The 16,882-nt window shown below is 46.9% G+C and overlaps 1 protein-coding gene across 1 annotated transcript; it reads left to right on the forward strand.

The window, feature by feature from the left end:
• The first annotated feature begins 85 nt into the window (after positions 1–85).
• SDF2L1 (stromal cell derived factor 2 like 1) lies at positions 86–5,760 on the forward strand. Its single transcript, XM_056326768.1, has 3 exons — positions 86–314; positions 1,037–1,233; positions 3,234–5,760. Exons 1-3 carry the CDS (start codon positions 146–148, stop codon positions 3,510–3,512), a joined length of 645 nt encoding a protein of 214 aa, XP_056182743.1. The 5' UTR covers positions 86–145; the 3' UTR covers positions 3,513–5,760.
• The last annotated feature ends 11,122 nt before the right edge of the window (positions 5,761–16,882 follow it).

The raw sequence follows: 16,882 nt of genomic DNA on the forward strand, positions 1-16,882 counted from the left end.
TACGGAGGCGAGGCCCGGCAGAGGCCGGGCGGCGATTGGCCGGCCGCGGCGCTGGCGCGGGCCGATTGGCTGAGCTGGCGGGGGCTGCGGAAGCGCTCCGCTGAGGGAGGCGGAGGGGCGGCGGTGCCGGGAGGGTTGTGGCGCGATGCGTGGCGGCTGCCGCCTCCTCCCGCTCCTGCTCCTGGCGCTGCTGCGCGGGCTGTGCCATGGCCGGGACCCGGCGCCGGGCGCTGTTACCTGCGGCTCGGTGCTGAAGCTGCTCAACACCCGCCACAGCGTGCGGCTCCACTCGCACGAGGTCAAGTACGGCTCCGGTGAGCAGGGCTGGGCCGGGGGGCGCCGTGCTGAGGGGCCTGCGGGCTGAGGGAAGTGGCGGGAACGGGGAGCCGTGAGGGAGGCTGGGAAATGGCGGGAACGTGGAGGCGCTGGGGGACAGGCAGTGAGAGGGGCAGGAAAATGGCGGGAGGGCGGGGGCCAGAGGTTGCTGAGGTTCGCTTCTCTGGTGCGGAGGGAGCAGCAGGCCAGGGGTGGTGTTGTGGGGTGCGCTGGAGACCAGGCCGGCAGCGGAGGAGGCTGAGACCTGGGTTGCGGGAAGGCACTGCAGCCGTGCTGCGCGGGAGCGGGGCTGTGACAGGGATGCTTCGCCCTCGTCCCTGAGGTAAGCCCTGTTTTGTGTCCAGGGTCTCAGCGGTGTCGTCGCAGCCTCTGTGCTGGCAACAGGGGTGCTGGTTTGTTTGGGGATGCAAAGAACTTGGTAGTATTTTTGAGAAAGGCAGGATGGTGTCGACAGCGTCCATCATGGGTCAGATTTTTCTTTTGACAGTTTGCATCTACTAATACATGCTCTGTTTAACTTCTTTGATCTGAAAGACTATTTGGTACCAGCATTCCAATTGCAGTCAGTAAACGTACTGTGAGAATTAAACATCTCTTAAACATGAAGTCATGAGAACATTAAAGCAAATTTCTTTAGTTCTTTCAGGACTTTTTGAACTGGGGAAGTGGGTTAAGTCCTCCTGCCATTCTATTCAAACAGGAAGTGGGCAGCAGTCAGTGACAGGAGTTGAAGCTTCAGATGATGCTAACAGCTACTGGCGTATTCGTGGGAAGAATGACGGCAGTTGCCAGCGTGGGACGCCAGTGAAATGTGGGCAAGCTATACGACTTACCCATGTTAACACAGGAAAAAATTTACACACTCATCACTTCCCATCACCACTCTCCAATAACCAAGTGAGTTGTTTTAAATCTTAAGCTTTTGTATAAGTAGTGCATGCTGTTGACAATAGTCTCTCCAGTTTCTCATGTTTTTGAAGAATCAAGCTTGGGTACCAGCTGCCAGAAACAGTGTGTCTATGCATATCCAGAGTACAAGTATTTGCTTTTCTGCATATTGGAATAATGTGTTTAAGTCCCTGACAGATATAACATGTACTATATACCACTGTCGGTATTTCGTACTAGTTCTAACAAATCTGCATATTTTTTTTATTCTGCACTTGCTACTGGGAAGACTGTTCTGAAATGTTAAACAATTCCAAGGTGTGGGAGACTGGGCGCCTTCCTCAACATTGTGAAAATTTCTCCAGAGCGAGGCAACTAATGTGTTATAACAGTAGGCATTCCTATAACCAAGCTCCTTGGTGATCCAATCTACTAGTCATCTTCTTGCTATCCTTATTTTAGTTTGCTGTTTGTATTTATCTGCTCTCCTTCAACAGGAAAAATGAATCTGCTCTCACAATCAGATATTTAATTATCATTTTGTACATATCTAGAAGAGTATAATTTCTGTTATTACATCCCAGTCTTGTCCTTGAACAAATGCTTCTCCAAGACTGAAAATCTCTCTTAAAGTAACTAATGCAAATTTGTTGAAAGTTTGTCACTAGTAGTCATTTTAGCATTCCTTCAGGCTATGTAGATAGATCATTACATCCAAGATTGGAAGAACTGACTCTTAATGAAGAAGTTTTGTCTTTTACCATGAGTAAAGTGGCTGAAACAATAAGGTCCAGTTTTGTGTAGGGTTATCTAGATGATCTTATTAAAACAAAAGAAGTGATGGAAAAATAGCATTTCAGAAGAATTATTTAAAGAACAGATTGACTCTTAACCCTTCCCCCAGTTTTCATTTGTCAGTTTAGATAATTTGTGTAATGTCGTTGATGTAAAACTATTCAGCAACTGTCATTGTGTTTCTTTGGTTTTGCTACGTGTTTGCATGGTATGTAGGCAAAAGGAAAGTTTGCATGACTTCCCAGAGATTGACAGGACTGTGACTTATGACATTATTGAAATATGATGTAGTTATGAACACAAACTTTTTTTATTTCATATTCTTAACAGAAGTTGGATTTTCAGTTAGTATGTTGTCTTTCGCAGTTTTTGGACTACATAAACTTGAATTAACATGACCCTAAAATTTTAGGTTGCTAGGCACACAGTATTGCACTTCTATTTTCAAGTTGTTCATCACTTCTAGTTACCAGATTTTTAGGAATTAAAGGCTGTCTGGAGTCCTAAACAGTTGAAGCTTAGCCTGTCTGTTTTCTGGAAATGCTTGGCTTTTTTTTGTGCATAATGAAACCTAATCTCTTAACTTTTGTTTTAACAGGAATTCATTTGCTTTAGTGGTCGTCCTTGTTTTTTTAAAGAGTTATTCATCTGTCTATCTGAAGAAAGAGTGTAAACCAGAATAGTTGTTCACCCAGTTGTAAGCTTGGTATAATTAAGTAAAAAAGGAATGTGATTACTTAATAAGCTAAATTGTTGGGACATTGTAATTAAAAACACATGCTGAAAAAAACTGTTGTAGTGGTAACTATGAAGGTGGTCATACTACAAAACTAACTGTCTACAGTTACAAAATCTTGAATGAGGAAAATTTGCATCAGGCATTAGTGTTTTCTTTTGAATTTTTTCTCAGAAGGATTGCTCCGATCTCTGTGCTCAAGTCCTCTTTCATTTAATTTGTAATGTATGTTGGGGCTTGTTGGCACTTTTTGCTCAGATTACATGTTGGAGTTTGTTGGCACTTTGTCTTCAGATTGTAGTGGTAGAAAGTTACTGCTTCTGGATTTGATAACTTGACAAAGCAATGCAACCACACTTTTTCTTTCTTCTTCATCCTTGCCTTTAAAGTCTGTTGACTTTGCGGTTGATATTTTTGTGTGTGTGTATTGGAGGTGTTTGCTTACATTTTCACTTCAGGAAGTTTATGTCTCTAACAGGAAGTAAGTGCCTTTGGTGATGATGGCGAAGGAGATGACCTCGATATATGGATTGTGCAATGCAGTGGGACTTACTGGGAGCGGGAGGATGCAGTGCGCTTCAAGCACGTGGGAACTGAGGTGTTCCTTTCAATAACAGGGGAGCAGTATGGCCATCCCATTAGAGGCCAACGGGAAGTTCATGGCATGCCTACTGCTAATCATCACAACTATTGGAAAGCAATGGAAGGAGTCTTCATCAAACCCAGTATGGACCCTGCAAAACATGATGAGCTCTGAATTGATAGAGGATCCAAAATGCTTCAGCTTACTCCAGTGTCCGGAGATTCTAATCCTTGGTCTCTTATAAGTCCCGCCTTGCCTAAGTGACTGACGTTTGGTATTACTGAAGGGCATTAGTTCATTCTAGGAATGCAGCACTTCCATGGGGAGTGGCGTCTGCCACATTCAGCCATTGAAATTTATTTGGCAAAATCTTTTCTGAATTTTCAAGCTTAATGGGTGGAACCAGTTCATACGTCTTAGTTTTTGTTGTCATTTGTTTTGCTCGTTCCTTTTTCTCAAATTTGAAGGAAATGGAAAAACTGAAGTAATACATTTCTGTAGTCCCAAGTACAATAAAACTTCGTCTTTTATAATCTTTTTCTAATTATAATTAAATATTTGGAAACTGATTTCTACTTCTTAGTGAGAAAATGTTATTAATGAGGAGATGGAGTGAGTCTAGGAAGGGAAAAATAGTTCTCAAATGTGGTGTCTTTTGAGTGGTTTGAAGTCAGCTATTCAACCTTCCAGAAGGAAAATGTCATCCATTTGAAAATTGCTTCCAATGTCTTTCTTGAGTTTCATTGCATACTGTACTGGAAGAGTTGAAAATACTGTGTATGTTGGAGTAAGAAGACCAAGTTTTTATTTATTCACTCTCTCTAAAAAGTTCAGATTTTCTGGTAATAGTGATACTGCTACTTGTCAAATGGTAAGACTGCTCTGTTCAATGAACTCATGCAGAAAGCTATGGTTTCTTTAATTAATATTAGAATTTTATAAAATTCCATGTGGTGCAAAGGAACAGTTGAATTTGACTTACATTGGACTTGCATGTCACTCTGCAAGATCAGTATGAGAATCCAGATGAATAAGTAGTGGGGCATATACCCATGTGGGGTATTTTTGTGTAAATCCAGAAGAGAAAAAAGAATCTTGGACAATAGCTTGGTCCTTGCTTTTCGACAGAATGCTATGCTCTGGAGTGCTAGCAAGGAATCTTCATTTAACGAGTCATGAATTTCTGTGTTCCTCTTCCTCTGTGAAAAAAACCTAATTCTTGAGTGTGTTTTGTTACATGGTGTTACTGGAAGTACTGATTAAAATTCAAAGTACTGTACATTTTCTAGTTGCTTTAAACAGGAAAGCTCACAAAATGAGTGTGAAAAGTCAAATAATTAAGATGTTCTTGTCTCCATGTGTAAATAGTTTACCAATTATGGTCTTAATTAGTCAATCAGTTAAAGAAGCAGGAAACTGATTTACTGCTTTTACAGCTCCAGTCACGTGCTGTGGTGTTAGTGTTGTGTTGAGAAGGTGCAACAGGCAATTGCAGTTGAGCTTTATAAATATACCTGCTGATACGTGCTTCCTACTCTGTTACGCCTCATGCAGTTGTGCTATACGGGCTAGCTTTAGGTTTTATTTAAGGGTTTACTACTAGTGAAGATCCTTCATACCCTATGGAACAAGAAACCTCTGTAACAGTTATTTTGTGTACCTGATTATTTTTCTTCAAAGGAAGACTGTTTTTCAATGAATCTTAGTTGCATGTAGGTACTTAAGGATTATGGGCATTTTTGGAGTGTAAGTAAACTAGCTTTTGCTGTTTTGTATTAGAAGTAAACTTTTATGTGATGAATGTTTCAGGTTCACTGATATTCCTGACTAATTGGTATTGAAGTTGTAGCTATAAAGGGTAACTAAAAACAAACCGAACCTTCTGCGTAAACAAGCCGACTCTTCCTTTCCTTTATTAAAAAGGAGGGCTTTTCTTTTGAAGTTGGTATATTAGTAAACACAAAAAGAGTGGTAGCATTTTGTCAGGAGGAAGAAATTTGGCAATGAGTTCTCTGTCACTAAGAGCTAAACACTTTATGCCTAAACCATATGGGCTTAGTGTTCGTGCACCTGTGGAATACTGACTTGGCTGAGAAGGGGTAGAGCTGTGTTGCTCATCTCAGTCTGTGCCGGGTACTGTCCCTACCCACTGTTTATCTCTGCCTGGATGTTTCTGTCCCTAGCAAAGGTATTTATCAGTCTTATGCTTGAGTGGGATCTCACTGGACCTTTCTTCTTCTGTTCTGGATTTGAGACATATTGGTTTATTGAGGTTGGGAAAGAACTGACTTTTCATTCTTGCTGCTTACTTTCTAATATGATACCAGTTTTGAACACATTTGTACCTTTTGTTCCTAAGGAGCCAAGCCTCCTCGCACATGTGTATCCATGAATGCCTTATTTAAAGACATGTTCAACAGTATTCCTGTGACCTGAATTTCCTTCACCTTTGATTCTGACCAAAGTGCAAATCTCTTGGCCTTAATATTTCACTTGCACGTGTCACAATATTTTTTTTTCAGTTTGTATTACTATAAAAGTTGTGCTGACAGACTCTTATTTAAGGCTAGCTAAAGTGAATCTTACTTCGGGAAGGTCTAACAGCATTAAAATAAATTTTGGTACTCATAACATGCTAAATGCAAACTACAAAAGTCATATAAATTAATGTAGGAAGTGCTAAAGCTTACAGCTGTGAAAAATTATGGCTTGTGCTAATGTGCCTTCCTTTCTATATAACTTCTAGATTTAAAAGGCTTGTGTTAATATCTGTTTAATGTCATATTTTATGTTTCAAATTGAAGTATTGAGATTTCAGAATCTAACTCAGGTGGGTTTATTTTTTTTGGCTGCTTACCATTCAATTTTTTAGTCCTTCCTCCACAGCTGAGGACTAAAGACTTGAAGAATCCCGTGTTTTATGTTGTTGGGTTTTGTTATTTGTTTTCCGTATGACTTTTATAATCTGCCTAAAGGTGTTGGGACTCTTGGGTAAAACATACGAAATACTGAAATGTAGATACGAAAGTTGGAATGCTGTTTTGCTTCTTTCTTTCCCTTTATTTTAAGGTGATAAACTGAATTTTGTAATACCTTTTGTCAAAATTCTCTATACGCTTCAAGGTTAAGTGAAAACTATTTTGGCTTCTGATGCTAGCAGAAAAACTTTCAAAAATCTTGATGGGTGCTTTCTAATTTCTTGCTTGCTGCTACTACAAGAACTCTGGAAAGGTGCACCAGTGTTGTTGTTTGTCCTTTAAACTAGAAAGCCTTTTGGAAAAAGAATTAGAGGGATCCTTATTTATGGTTGTTCTCAATGGGAATATTTACTAAAGGCAATCTACCTACTTTGAAAACGATGTCAGATGTGGCATTTTACATATACGTATCTATCTGGTTCAATGTAGGATGACAAAAGAGAACCTTAGACATGTTAATTTTGGAGGCTAAGCATAAACCAATGTTTTGTTTTAATTTTATCATGTTTGGGAATAGTAATTGGGTCTGTCTGTTCTTATTAAGTTAAATTAGCATATATTTTTAAAAATCAAAACAAAAAAATTACAATCAAAACAACCCTGTAACAGTGATGCTCACAGCATTATTTTTAAGCCAGTTGGTTTTGCTGAATCTTCTTTCTCTTCTGCATCTCTTCTCTAGCACTAGCTGTCGCTGTAGATGCACCATGTTTCACACCTGTACTAGGCAGGGGCTGAACCTTAGAAATAGCTTCTCCTAGCAGCAGCATCTCACCAGGTGTTGGATGCCCTGGCTGGCATGCTTACTGGCTTTTTGGTTGGGTTCCCTGCTGAGAGCTGTGAGGGATTTGCATGTGTAGGGTGCCATGGTGCTGCTGGCTTTCTTTTCCCAGTTTTGAGTTCTTATCTGTGCCTTTTTGATTTCTGCAGTTCTCTCTTCAAACACATCTTCCCATAATCCAGGTCTGGGCCACCATTCAAGTGTTGTTGATAATTAATTGCTTCATAATGTGGCTGTTACATCATTTGCCTTTCAGGAGCCAATGTGTTTGGCCTTACTAGATACCACCCATTGTGTCATTAAGCTTTTTAGGGAAAGAGTTTAGGAAAAAAGAGTTACTCTTAAAAAGGAATTCTCAGAGCTAAGGAAGTGCTTTCTTCTTCTAGTCTCCTTGATTCTGTCTTGTGGGGTAGGAAGCACGGGGGATGGTTTGCTTCCTGGAGAAAGAATAAAATGTTCAGCCTTATCAACCTGGAGTTGCATTGGAAACACAAGGCAATTAAAACTTACCTTAGGGTATGTAGTGTTTATTATGTATGCAAGTCACAAACAGTAATAAACTTTAGGGTCCTAAGGTTGTTTTAAATACTTAGAGGAATAAATATATTACACTTTCTCCCCTCCTCCTGCTGACATTCTAAGTACCTCAGTGCTCCCCTGCTTTTAAGTACTTCAGCAGGACCTTGAGTATTGATACCTCACAACCTATTTTTACTCTGTGCAAAAAGACAGAATACCAGGAATAGCTCCTTCTAATCTGATTCCTGAATCAAACTTGCAATACTTTCAGCGATGTGTGAGAATTGATTGAGGCATGGTCAGACGGTTCCTCTGAGTACTGAATTACTTTGGGTGTGTATGAGACAAGGAGGGAATATAGTGGGCACCTTGAAAGGCTTCAGCATCCACACAGGTCAACACATCTTTCTCTTTAAAATGCAGCAAATTAAAGCAGTTATAAAAGCCTTTTACTATATTTGGTGTTGCACTAATTCTAAATTAGCATGAAGTTTGCAGTGGAATTCTCCTGTGACAGCTCTAGCTGTCAAGCCACTGTTTTCTGTGGGATTCAGCTGTCTTCAATCCTTTGGGAAAATGGTGTCCAGCTTCATTAGGGTTAGAAGCTGTATGACATCTCAAGGGCACCAAACCCTCATGAAACACATTACAAATTAATCGGAATGTGTTCAAGCTATAAAGCTGCCTAATCAGTTCCTATATGCTTTTTTAAACTATGAAAATAATGCACATGTGCTGGCTCTGCGTGTCTGGAGGTCTGTTGAGCTTGGACTTGCATCTAAGACTCTTTGCTTGATCTTTGTGATAGTCATGTATTCATTCACCTAACCTTTGTTTTGTGAGAGTACTGGTTGTAGTAGAGCTGTGTGCTGTACTGAAAATAGAAGTCCCTGAGGTGAATCTAGTGTAACTCAAACTACAGCTAAACATAAGACACGGTGGGTACCCACCCAATGTGACTTTTCTTCTACTGATGCTTTCTCGGCCCCATCTCTACCTGCCCGGCCGCTGGGCTGGAAGGGTCGGGCAGCTGCAAACCCCTTCGCGCTGCTCCGGGGGCTTGCCGGTGCCCCCAGCCAGCACTGCCACTAGAGTTTTTCTACTCGCTTAAAATCCAGATGATTGCTCTGTCCTGCCTAGGGAACGGCTCTTCTGATGATCTGCATCCACCCTCGAGTGGCGAAGATGCGAGCAGGGCTGTTCTGAGGAAAAAGGGGCGGGCGCGTCTCCCTCCTCCTCCTCCTCCCCCGCTCCGCCTGGGAACCCGGGCCGGGCCGGGGGGCGGCCGCTAGTGAGCGCTGCGCCGCCGCCCCGGGAGCAGCCCCGCCGGGTCTCTGCAGCGTAGCTTTGATCGCCGGCAAATTTATGCTCTTCGAGGGGAAACAAATAACATCCGCTCCCCCCGCTATACGTTGCTAAGGCCATCAGCTGCTGTAAGACCTGTGCGGCCGCGTCTCGCGTTCAGTGCGCTCTGCCAAGCCGTTACCGCTCGGTTATTTGAAAGGCAAGTTTTAAATATTGGCGTGGGCTATGAAGCGATGCTTCAGGTGTTTCTGTTTACTATCTTTCTAGAGGATCGATAAAATGCGGCAAAGGCTGAAGTCTTTTTGCTTACAATAGACACTTAAGGCAATTACCTGTATCATAAAATTAAAAACCGGTTTGCACTCTGTGGGGGGAGGAAAGACACAAAAGGAGTTAAACAGGGAGCTCTCCTTTTTCTGTCATCTGTAACAACCCAGTTGCATTTTGTGAAATGTCGAAAGCAAAAGCTAAAATCAAATGATCAGTTTCTAGCCAGTATAAGACATGTTGCACGTCAGTGGTAATACTCACATGAACGCATCTTGTTCCCAGTGTAACTCACCCGGCTCTTGCCTGGACCGCTTTCCCTAGAGCGGGTTCTGTGCCACCGGCCGTGGATTCCCTTTGGCGTTAGGATGAACGCCGAACTACCATCCCCTACCGAGACGGTGTCGGTTTGCGAACCGGTGGGAGGCTGCAACCGTCGGCTTCTCCCCGCTACCCTGCGGAGCTGCAGCTCTCACGGGCTGCGTGGGTCACCCGCGCCACGCCACGCTAGCCGTTCTCGGTGGGGACTGCGGGCTGGCGGGTCCAGCTCCCCTCCCTGCCGGCGCGGTTACTGCCGAGGGCTTTGTTCATTTGCTAGGTAGACTTAGACTTGTCTGCAAATCAGCCCGGCAGTGCAAGTTCGGTTTCTCAGCATCACCTGCCTGCCGATCCTCCTAGCAGAGCGGAAAGATAATCTTGAACAGGAGCCTTCTGCGATCCCGGGTACCAGTACTTGACAGCCAGCCTCTGCTAACGGCGATCCTCGGGTGATGGGAGGAGGTTTTCTCCAAGACCTGCTTTCCGTAGCCGAAACCGTCCTCCCGCTACATTCTGCCCCCTCCCCTCGTCCCTCCCCACCTCCTCTCCGCCTTCTCCGCCGGGCACGGTCGTGGTCTCTGTTCAGCCTCGCCCGCTGCAACGAGGCGTGGAGGGGAGCGGGGAGGTCCCACCTCATGCGCGCAGCCCCGAGCCACGTGTGCCGGCGCTGCCGTGGGCACAGTCCGGCTCCCACGCGTGGGAGAGCTCCTCGCCGGCCGCACCCCGGGGGGGCTGCACACGGCAGCGCCGCCGCCCTGTGCCCGGTGGAGAGCATGAGTCCCTTCCTGCTGCCTCCATCCGACTTCTAGCCAGGTGGCAAGTTGAAAGCGCGGTAGCTCAAGAGCCCGAAAGGCTACAGACGGAAGCGTTGGGCTGGGGAATTACAGGGGAGCGGTGCCTCCTTGTGCCAAGAAAAGAGAGCAGCGCGTCCGTACCTGCCCAGGAGCGGGAGCCAAGGGAAACACGGGTGCTCCCGGGTGCCCGGACCGCTTGTACAGCATCTGGGGTGTCCGGAGGACTCCGTGCTTATGGAACCTCGAACCGTGTTGCTGTAGGGCTTGCTGGAGGGTTTCTAGCCCTGTTCGGCTGCTGATGCTGTAAAGGAAACTGATGCGTCTCCAGCAGTTCCCATTATACTACAAACTGATCTAGCTTGGCAACTGGCTTCGATGGGCACACGGAGTGTGATGTGATAAAATAATTGTATAGGCACTTGTTTAATCACCTGTCTACTCTGCTTTTGTCCTCCCTGCTTCTTCAAAACGAGAAGGCTCATGAGTCGTGCCATCAACATCTGATACTGGGCTTGTGTCCTGTGTGCTTGTGACTCCATCACCAAAAAAAGGCAGTTGTAGCATTAAGCCCGGGCGGCTAAAACAGACATCGGGAGGTGTGCAGAATGTGAGGCTTCTCCTGAAACTGCACCCAAGGGAGCACCATCTGCTGTCTCTCTTGCAAATATTATACTTTTGAGCGCATTACCTCTGCCTTTGCTGGGTGCGGGTGTGGAGATGATTACTGTGGAGCTGGAGGCAATTTTTTATACAGCTGCACAGCAAAACACGTTTATGTTGTGCTGCATTTCCTCAGTAATACAAACCCACAGGGGTGAGGGTGGCTCTCAGTCGAGCTTAGAGACTTCGGGCTCCGGGGCAGAAGACCTTAAAATGTTAAAATCTGTCTGTCTCCCTACATGGCCGCTGTTTTCCCTCATGAGATGGGAGGCTGTTCACTATGAGTGATGAACTGAATCCTTGCTAAAAAGTCCTAGCAACCTCGAATCCCCCCCCGGTCTCGGCTCTGGGGATAAAAGTGCTCCGTGTTGCCCCTTGGGCAAGCTGCCTTTCCCGGGGCTACAGCCAGGCGCTGAAGGGCAGGAAGGATGCTGCTCAGCAAGGCGGGGTAGGGGGTATGGGGGTGGCCGGCCGGCCGGCCAGAATAGATGCATTTGCTCCTTGGGGCATAAATTCTCAGCAGGGAGAGCACAGCATCCTTCCTCCCTACCCAAAAAGGTAGAGGTAACTGTGATTTTTGGAAGCGGCAGCTGGAGTGGAAGGGACGCCCTCCTCCGGGAGAGCTGTGATGAGTAGCGAAGAAAAGCCTGAAAACGCTCCCGAGACCTGAAGTTTCACAACGCAACTTTTACAGCCTCCTCCCCAGCGCCCAGAGCCCTGCCAGGGAGCGAGCCCCGCCTGGGCACTGTGTCCCCGCAGCGCTGGGGGGCGGCGGCTCCTTTCTGCGGGCAAGTGGGGTCCCAAATGCGGAGAATATCAGAACAAAGTGAATATGCGTGTCGGTGATGGAGAACGAGGGTTTCTGAGCCCGGCGGTCCCCGGCAGGGCAGGGGCGCGGACCTGGGGGCGAGCGGCGGTGGGAGGGGGCCGGGCAGGCGGGCGGGGGCTGCGTGGGACAGGGCGCACGCGTGGAGAGGACGTACAATGAGAGCTGGCTAGAGGAGGGTGCTTCAGCATCCTCAGCCCTTCCCTGCCCCGTAGCACGCCCCTGGCTGGGACCCGGCGGCGGAGCACCGGCGGCGGAGCTCCCGCCGGCTGCGTGCCGCGGGAAGGGATGCTGCAGGAGGCGGTGCTAGGAGGGCTGGGCTGAGCGCGACGCTACATGAAGAGGTGATTTTTGAAGGGGGAAATAGTAATGGAGAACGGCTCCTCTTTCCAGGTTGCTTTCTGTGCTCTTCTCCATAGGAAAGTTGTCCAGTCTAGATCGTCCTTCCAGAAAAACATCTTGACACTAGGATCATATTTTCTTATTCGTGGTGCCTTAAGAAACCTTAGAACAATGATTATCTGTTTTTCACTATGAGACACTGGTTCATACTGAAAGAAAGGATGGATCTTGTTTTAGGCTAAGTATTGAGCCAAATAAAGTGTGAGCTAAAGTCGAGGGGTCTTTTGGAAGGAATAGGTGGAGCCATGCTTAAGGTACTGGACTGGGACTGATGGCCAGTACTTGGTTTGTAGCTGCAGAACTGAGTAATCCCAAACAACATGTTGGTACCTCTTGGTCCCACCTGGAAGAGGAAATAGGTTTCCTTTGCCTGGTCTGAGCGGTGCACTGGGACTGGGGCCGGTGTCTGGGAAGCCAGCAGGAAGGCTGGGTGACATGCCCTTGGCTGGCCAGACAACCCCTGCCCTCCCCAGTGTCCTTCCCCTGCAGCTCCGCAGAGTGGCGGAAGGTCACCCGCTACCTCTCTCCCCTGGGCCTGCTTGGAGCAGGTTAAAATGGCGATGGCCACCCTGTCCCTCGAAGGCAGCAGCTTGTGTGGCCCTGCCGGGCTGCCCGGGGGCTCCGGGTGCAGGTGGGAGCCGAGGCATGGCCGGAGGGAGGCTAGGTGTCCTGCCGGGAGCCAGCGCCCCTTCGGGGGCTCCTGTGGCTCTGCTCGGCTCTGCGGGGTGACAGGGGTTCCCCATGCCTCGCAGCCCCTCTCTGCCCGGTGCCTGCCGCCTTTCTGTCACCGGGACCGACCGGCTGTGGGTGGAAGTGCGGCAGCGGGGTCGCCCCACAGTCCCCCGGGGTGCCCAAGCAGGCTCTCCCGGCAGTGCACCCGGAGCAGCAGCGGGCTTCCTCCAGGCTGCTCTCGGGGCATTTGTGTGCATCAGTGGGTTTACGATTGAATAGAGAAGAGCCAAGGAAGGATGTGCTTGGATTTCAACGCTATTTTAGGTAGAAATAATCGGAAATGTGTGAGTGAATAGCCTGAGAAATACTTACTGAGAAGTCTTTCCTGCTGCATATCTGTCTCCACGCCCCCGCCACACCTCCCCCACCCCCCATTTTATTGTGTGCCTCCAAGTTTATAAAAATATTTCAAGATGTCTGTGTCCAGCAGTGGCTTTAGTCGATGTCCCCTTTGCACGGCCCTGAGCCTGCTCCCCCCCCACTAGGGCCGGTGGATGTGATTTTTTGTGTCAGCCTCCCACGGAGGGGCAGGCAGCCGTTCCGAGCACACCTTCCCTGACAGAAGGGGGGCCGCACTCTGCACTCCTCTGGCCCGGTGAGGGAGGCTCCTCGGGCTTGGACACCTTCCCTTCGGGCAGAGCCCTGCAAACAAAGCGGCGGCGCTGACTGTCCGCGGGTCCTTTCAAGAGCTACGAGCCACAGACCCTCCGAAATCCCCATGCAATCCCTTTGCAGAGGCCGGTTTCACTCGGCACCAGCTGTCGGGCTCGGCCGGCTGCTGAGCACCGAAGATGAGACCCCGGCACGGAAACCCGTTCTTTCTGCCGGCGGCAGCGCGGCTCGGCGCTGCCCGTCCCGCCCGTCGGGGCAGCGGACGCGGAGCGGAGGCCGGGAGCAGAGGCAGGCTGTTGGCTTTAACCCACCCGCGAAGGGTTTCCCTGCTGTAGTGCCGACAGCCATTCAGCTGGTCGAGGCTTTCAAAGACCCGTTACCCCAGCTCCCTTATACAAAGTACGAATGGACAACATTATGAATGGCTTCGTTTTCCCGATTTAAATACTATCCTGGTTCCCCCTGCTTCTCTTTAAATTTTCTCCTATGCTTTTTCTCTGTGTGTGAGAGGTGTTTTTAGGGGATTGGTGGGGGGTTTTTTGTGTGTTTTTTGGTTTGTGTGGGTTTTTTTTCTTGTAATCATTTACCTTTCCATAGGGATGTATGTGTGTGAAGAGGGGAAGAAGGGATCAATTCTAATCAGTAAATTTGGCCAAAGATTCAACAGGGGAACACCAGAACTATCCTTTTACTTGCTCCAAATGCTGCTGTAAACTCCTTAAATGAATCACTTGGTGTTTGGGGTTGGGCAGAGAGGAATCCTTAGCTTTGCTGGTACTTAAGTTGTCTGTAACAGCTTGCATGTGAAGGTGGCCTCCATACTTCTCTAAAGATGTTGAGAGATCCCCTTTTCCTTCAGAATGGGAAGTCTTTCTTTTTCTGCTTCTCCTGGAGCAGAGCCTCCTTTTTGTTTGATTTTTCAAAATAATTTAGATATGTGTTAAAGGTGTAACCACTGTAAAAAGAAAACAGGCAACAGAATTTTCTGCTGGTGAGCTGTGTAAAACCAGATTGCTGTCACCCTAAACTTGTTCTGAAACATTATGGGAATTCACAGTGGAGGAACAAACCAGTTTGTCTTCTAGCACTTTGTGATGGTGGCTTTCATACTTTGTATAACTCCCTATTGATTTTAATTGGGCTAACTGCTGGCAAAGATGTAGCGACTCTTGGTAAAGGTGTTGCTTCTCAGGAGGTCATTGTGTGAGGGAGGAGACCCCTGCCCTTTGTTGAAGTAGTAGTAGCAGGGTGACTCTTTAAAATATTTGACTTATTACACCCATGCAGAATGGCACATGTGAGTTTGCACTGTGCACAGCAGCTTATTGTTGTCACCTGATTATTCTGTGTGTCTAAGGAGGTTTACAAGACAAGGGCTTGCCTACCTCCCAGGTGAGTGAGTAAGCAGGATTTTTACTGAGTCTGTGTTTGATGCTGAGCCCAGGCAGCATACCTAGTTCCATGTAGTACCACAAAGACTATTTTAGTTTGCCCCAAGGAACTTCCATTCTCAATTAGCCGCCTGTTCTGCTAGTTCCTTATGATAGTTCCTTATGGCAGAGATCTCTGCCCGTGGAGCTTCTGGTGACAACACACTAAAGAGAGGAACATGGTTTTAAAGCTCTGATGCTTTGAGACTCTTCTTCCCATCTGTTCACTTCTGAGCAGAGGGATGGGTCCTTTGCATGGGCACAGATCTGTTAGATCCAGGCTTTGCCTGGGGAAGCTTGCTGTTCCCAGGAAGGGTTTAGCTGGAGTCTCAGAAGTTGTGTACAGATTGAGCCAGGCTTCAGCTGAAAAGCTTGGTGGATAATGCCATTGTCAACCCTCCAGTGGAGCAGTTTGGCCACCTGCTACTTCCTTTGGATGGGAACAGGATGCTTACTGCAGGGCTTATCAGGAGGTAATATACATACTTTCAAGGTACCCCATGTAAATGGGGTTCTCTGGAGGAGTTAACAGGGAATACCTTTTTCCTAATCAATGGCAGCTAGGATTTTTTTATTTTTTTTTAATATATACCTCACCCTCTTTCTTAGCACTTAGTTTGTCATAATTGCCAGAAAGTATCTTGTCTTCAGTGTGTGCTGGGATGAATCCTGAGGACTGGATATGGAGCAGTGGCAGGATATGGCCCTAAAAACCAGCAGCTTGTGCTTCCTGCAGGGAAGTGGCTGGCTGTGGCAGCCCTTCTAGAGGCAGTGTACACCCTCCACTGCAGTGGAGTGAGTGCAGTGCTGACCAGCAAGTCCAGAGGAAAAAAAAAATCTATTGTGCCTTGGTTTTCAGTAAATATGCTATGAGCTACCTGCTGGTATTGGGTCTAATCATAGGAGTTTTCCCCTCAAAGCTGTGGCTGGATTTATGTTGATCACTTTAAAACAAATCTCACAGATATACTTAGTAGAAGAATGTGTAAAACCCAACCCCCAAATGGTATTATGTAACCAATACAGTATTTAAGTGCCCCCTGTGTAAACTAACTGAAAAGCCTGCTGTTTGCTTTCTTTGCCTCTGTTGTGTATTGGTCAACCAAAGCTGGGTGCTCTGTTTGCTGTTCTGATTACTATTTTAAAAGGAAAGATCCACAGGATCATGTTATCCAGAAAGTGAAAAAGACTTAAACCCCACTCACTGGGCTTAGAAAGGGCTCTGGGACTGAGTGAGAGCCCTCTCTTGGGTTGCCCAGGGGTGTGGATTGCCAAGGGAGCTGGTGCCATTTGAAAGCACAGGCACATCAAGGATACAGCCCCACACAATGTACTTTGTCCCTTTATTTTGGCATGTGTGGTGCAGCTGTTCACAGTGGCCTCTGCAACCCCAGCCACAGGGTTCAGCTGAGCTCAGCAAAGATGAAGATGTGTTAGCGTAGGGTCAAGGAGATGGTGGGAGCTAGTGGGCCAACTGGGAACATGTTCCTGCTGCCATATCTAGAGCTGGTATCAGGTGGAAATAAGAGGTGGATTTCCTCTTGCTTTGAACCAAGAGAAGTTTGTAGGCTTTCCCCCTAATTTACTGTTATTGATCTGCCATCAGCTCCTTGCCCAGTTAAATCCTTTATTCAAGGTGCTGGATCTTAGGAGCACAGTGGTTTCCCATTATTGTTATAATCTTTTGCCAAAGAGAGATTCCCCCTTCTCAGTAATGCACCAAAGTGGAAGTAATCGCTCTTTTTTTCTTCTTGCATTTGTCCTTTCCTGTTTCATTCACCAATTGAAAAATGGCTAAAGAGCAGCCCCCATTTCACCTCCCCTTTTCCCTGATTGACTCAGCAGCTCCTGGGACAGAGGGAGGAAAGGGGCCTCGAGGTCACAACCTTCACAATCTTCAAAGCCCCAGCCGCTTCCAGC

Source organism: Falco biarmicus, chromosome 1 (genome assembly GCF_023638135.1).
Source record: "Falco biarmicus isolate bFalBia1 chromosome 1, bFalBia1.pri, whole genome shotgun sequence".
NCBI classification, from domain to species: Eukaryota; Metazoa; Chordata; class Aves; order Falconiformes; family Falconidae; genus Falco; species Falco biarmicus.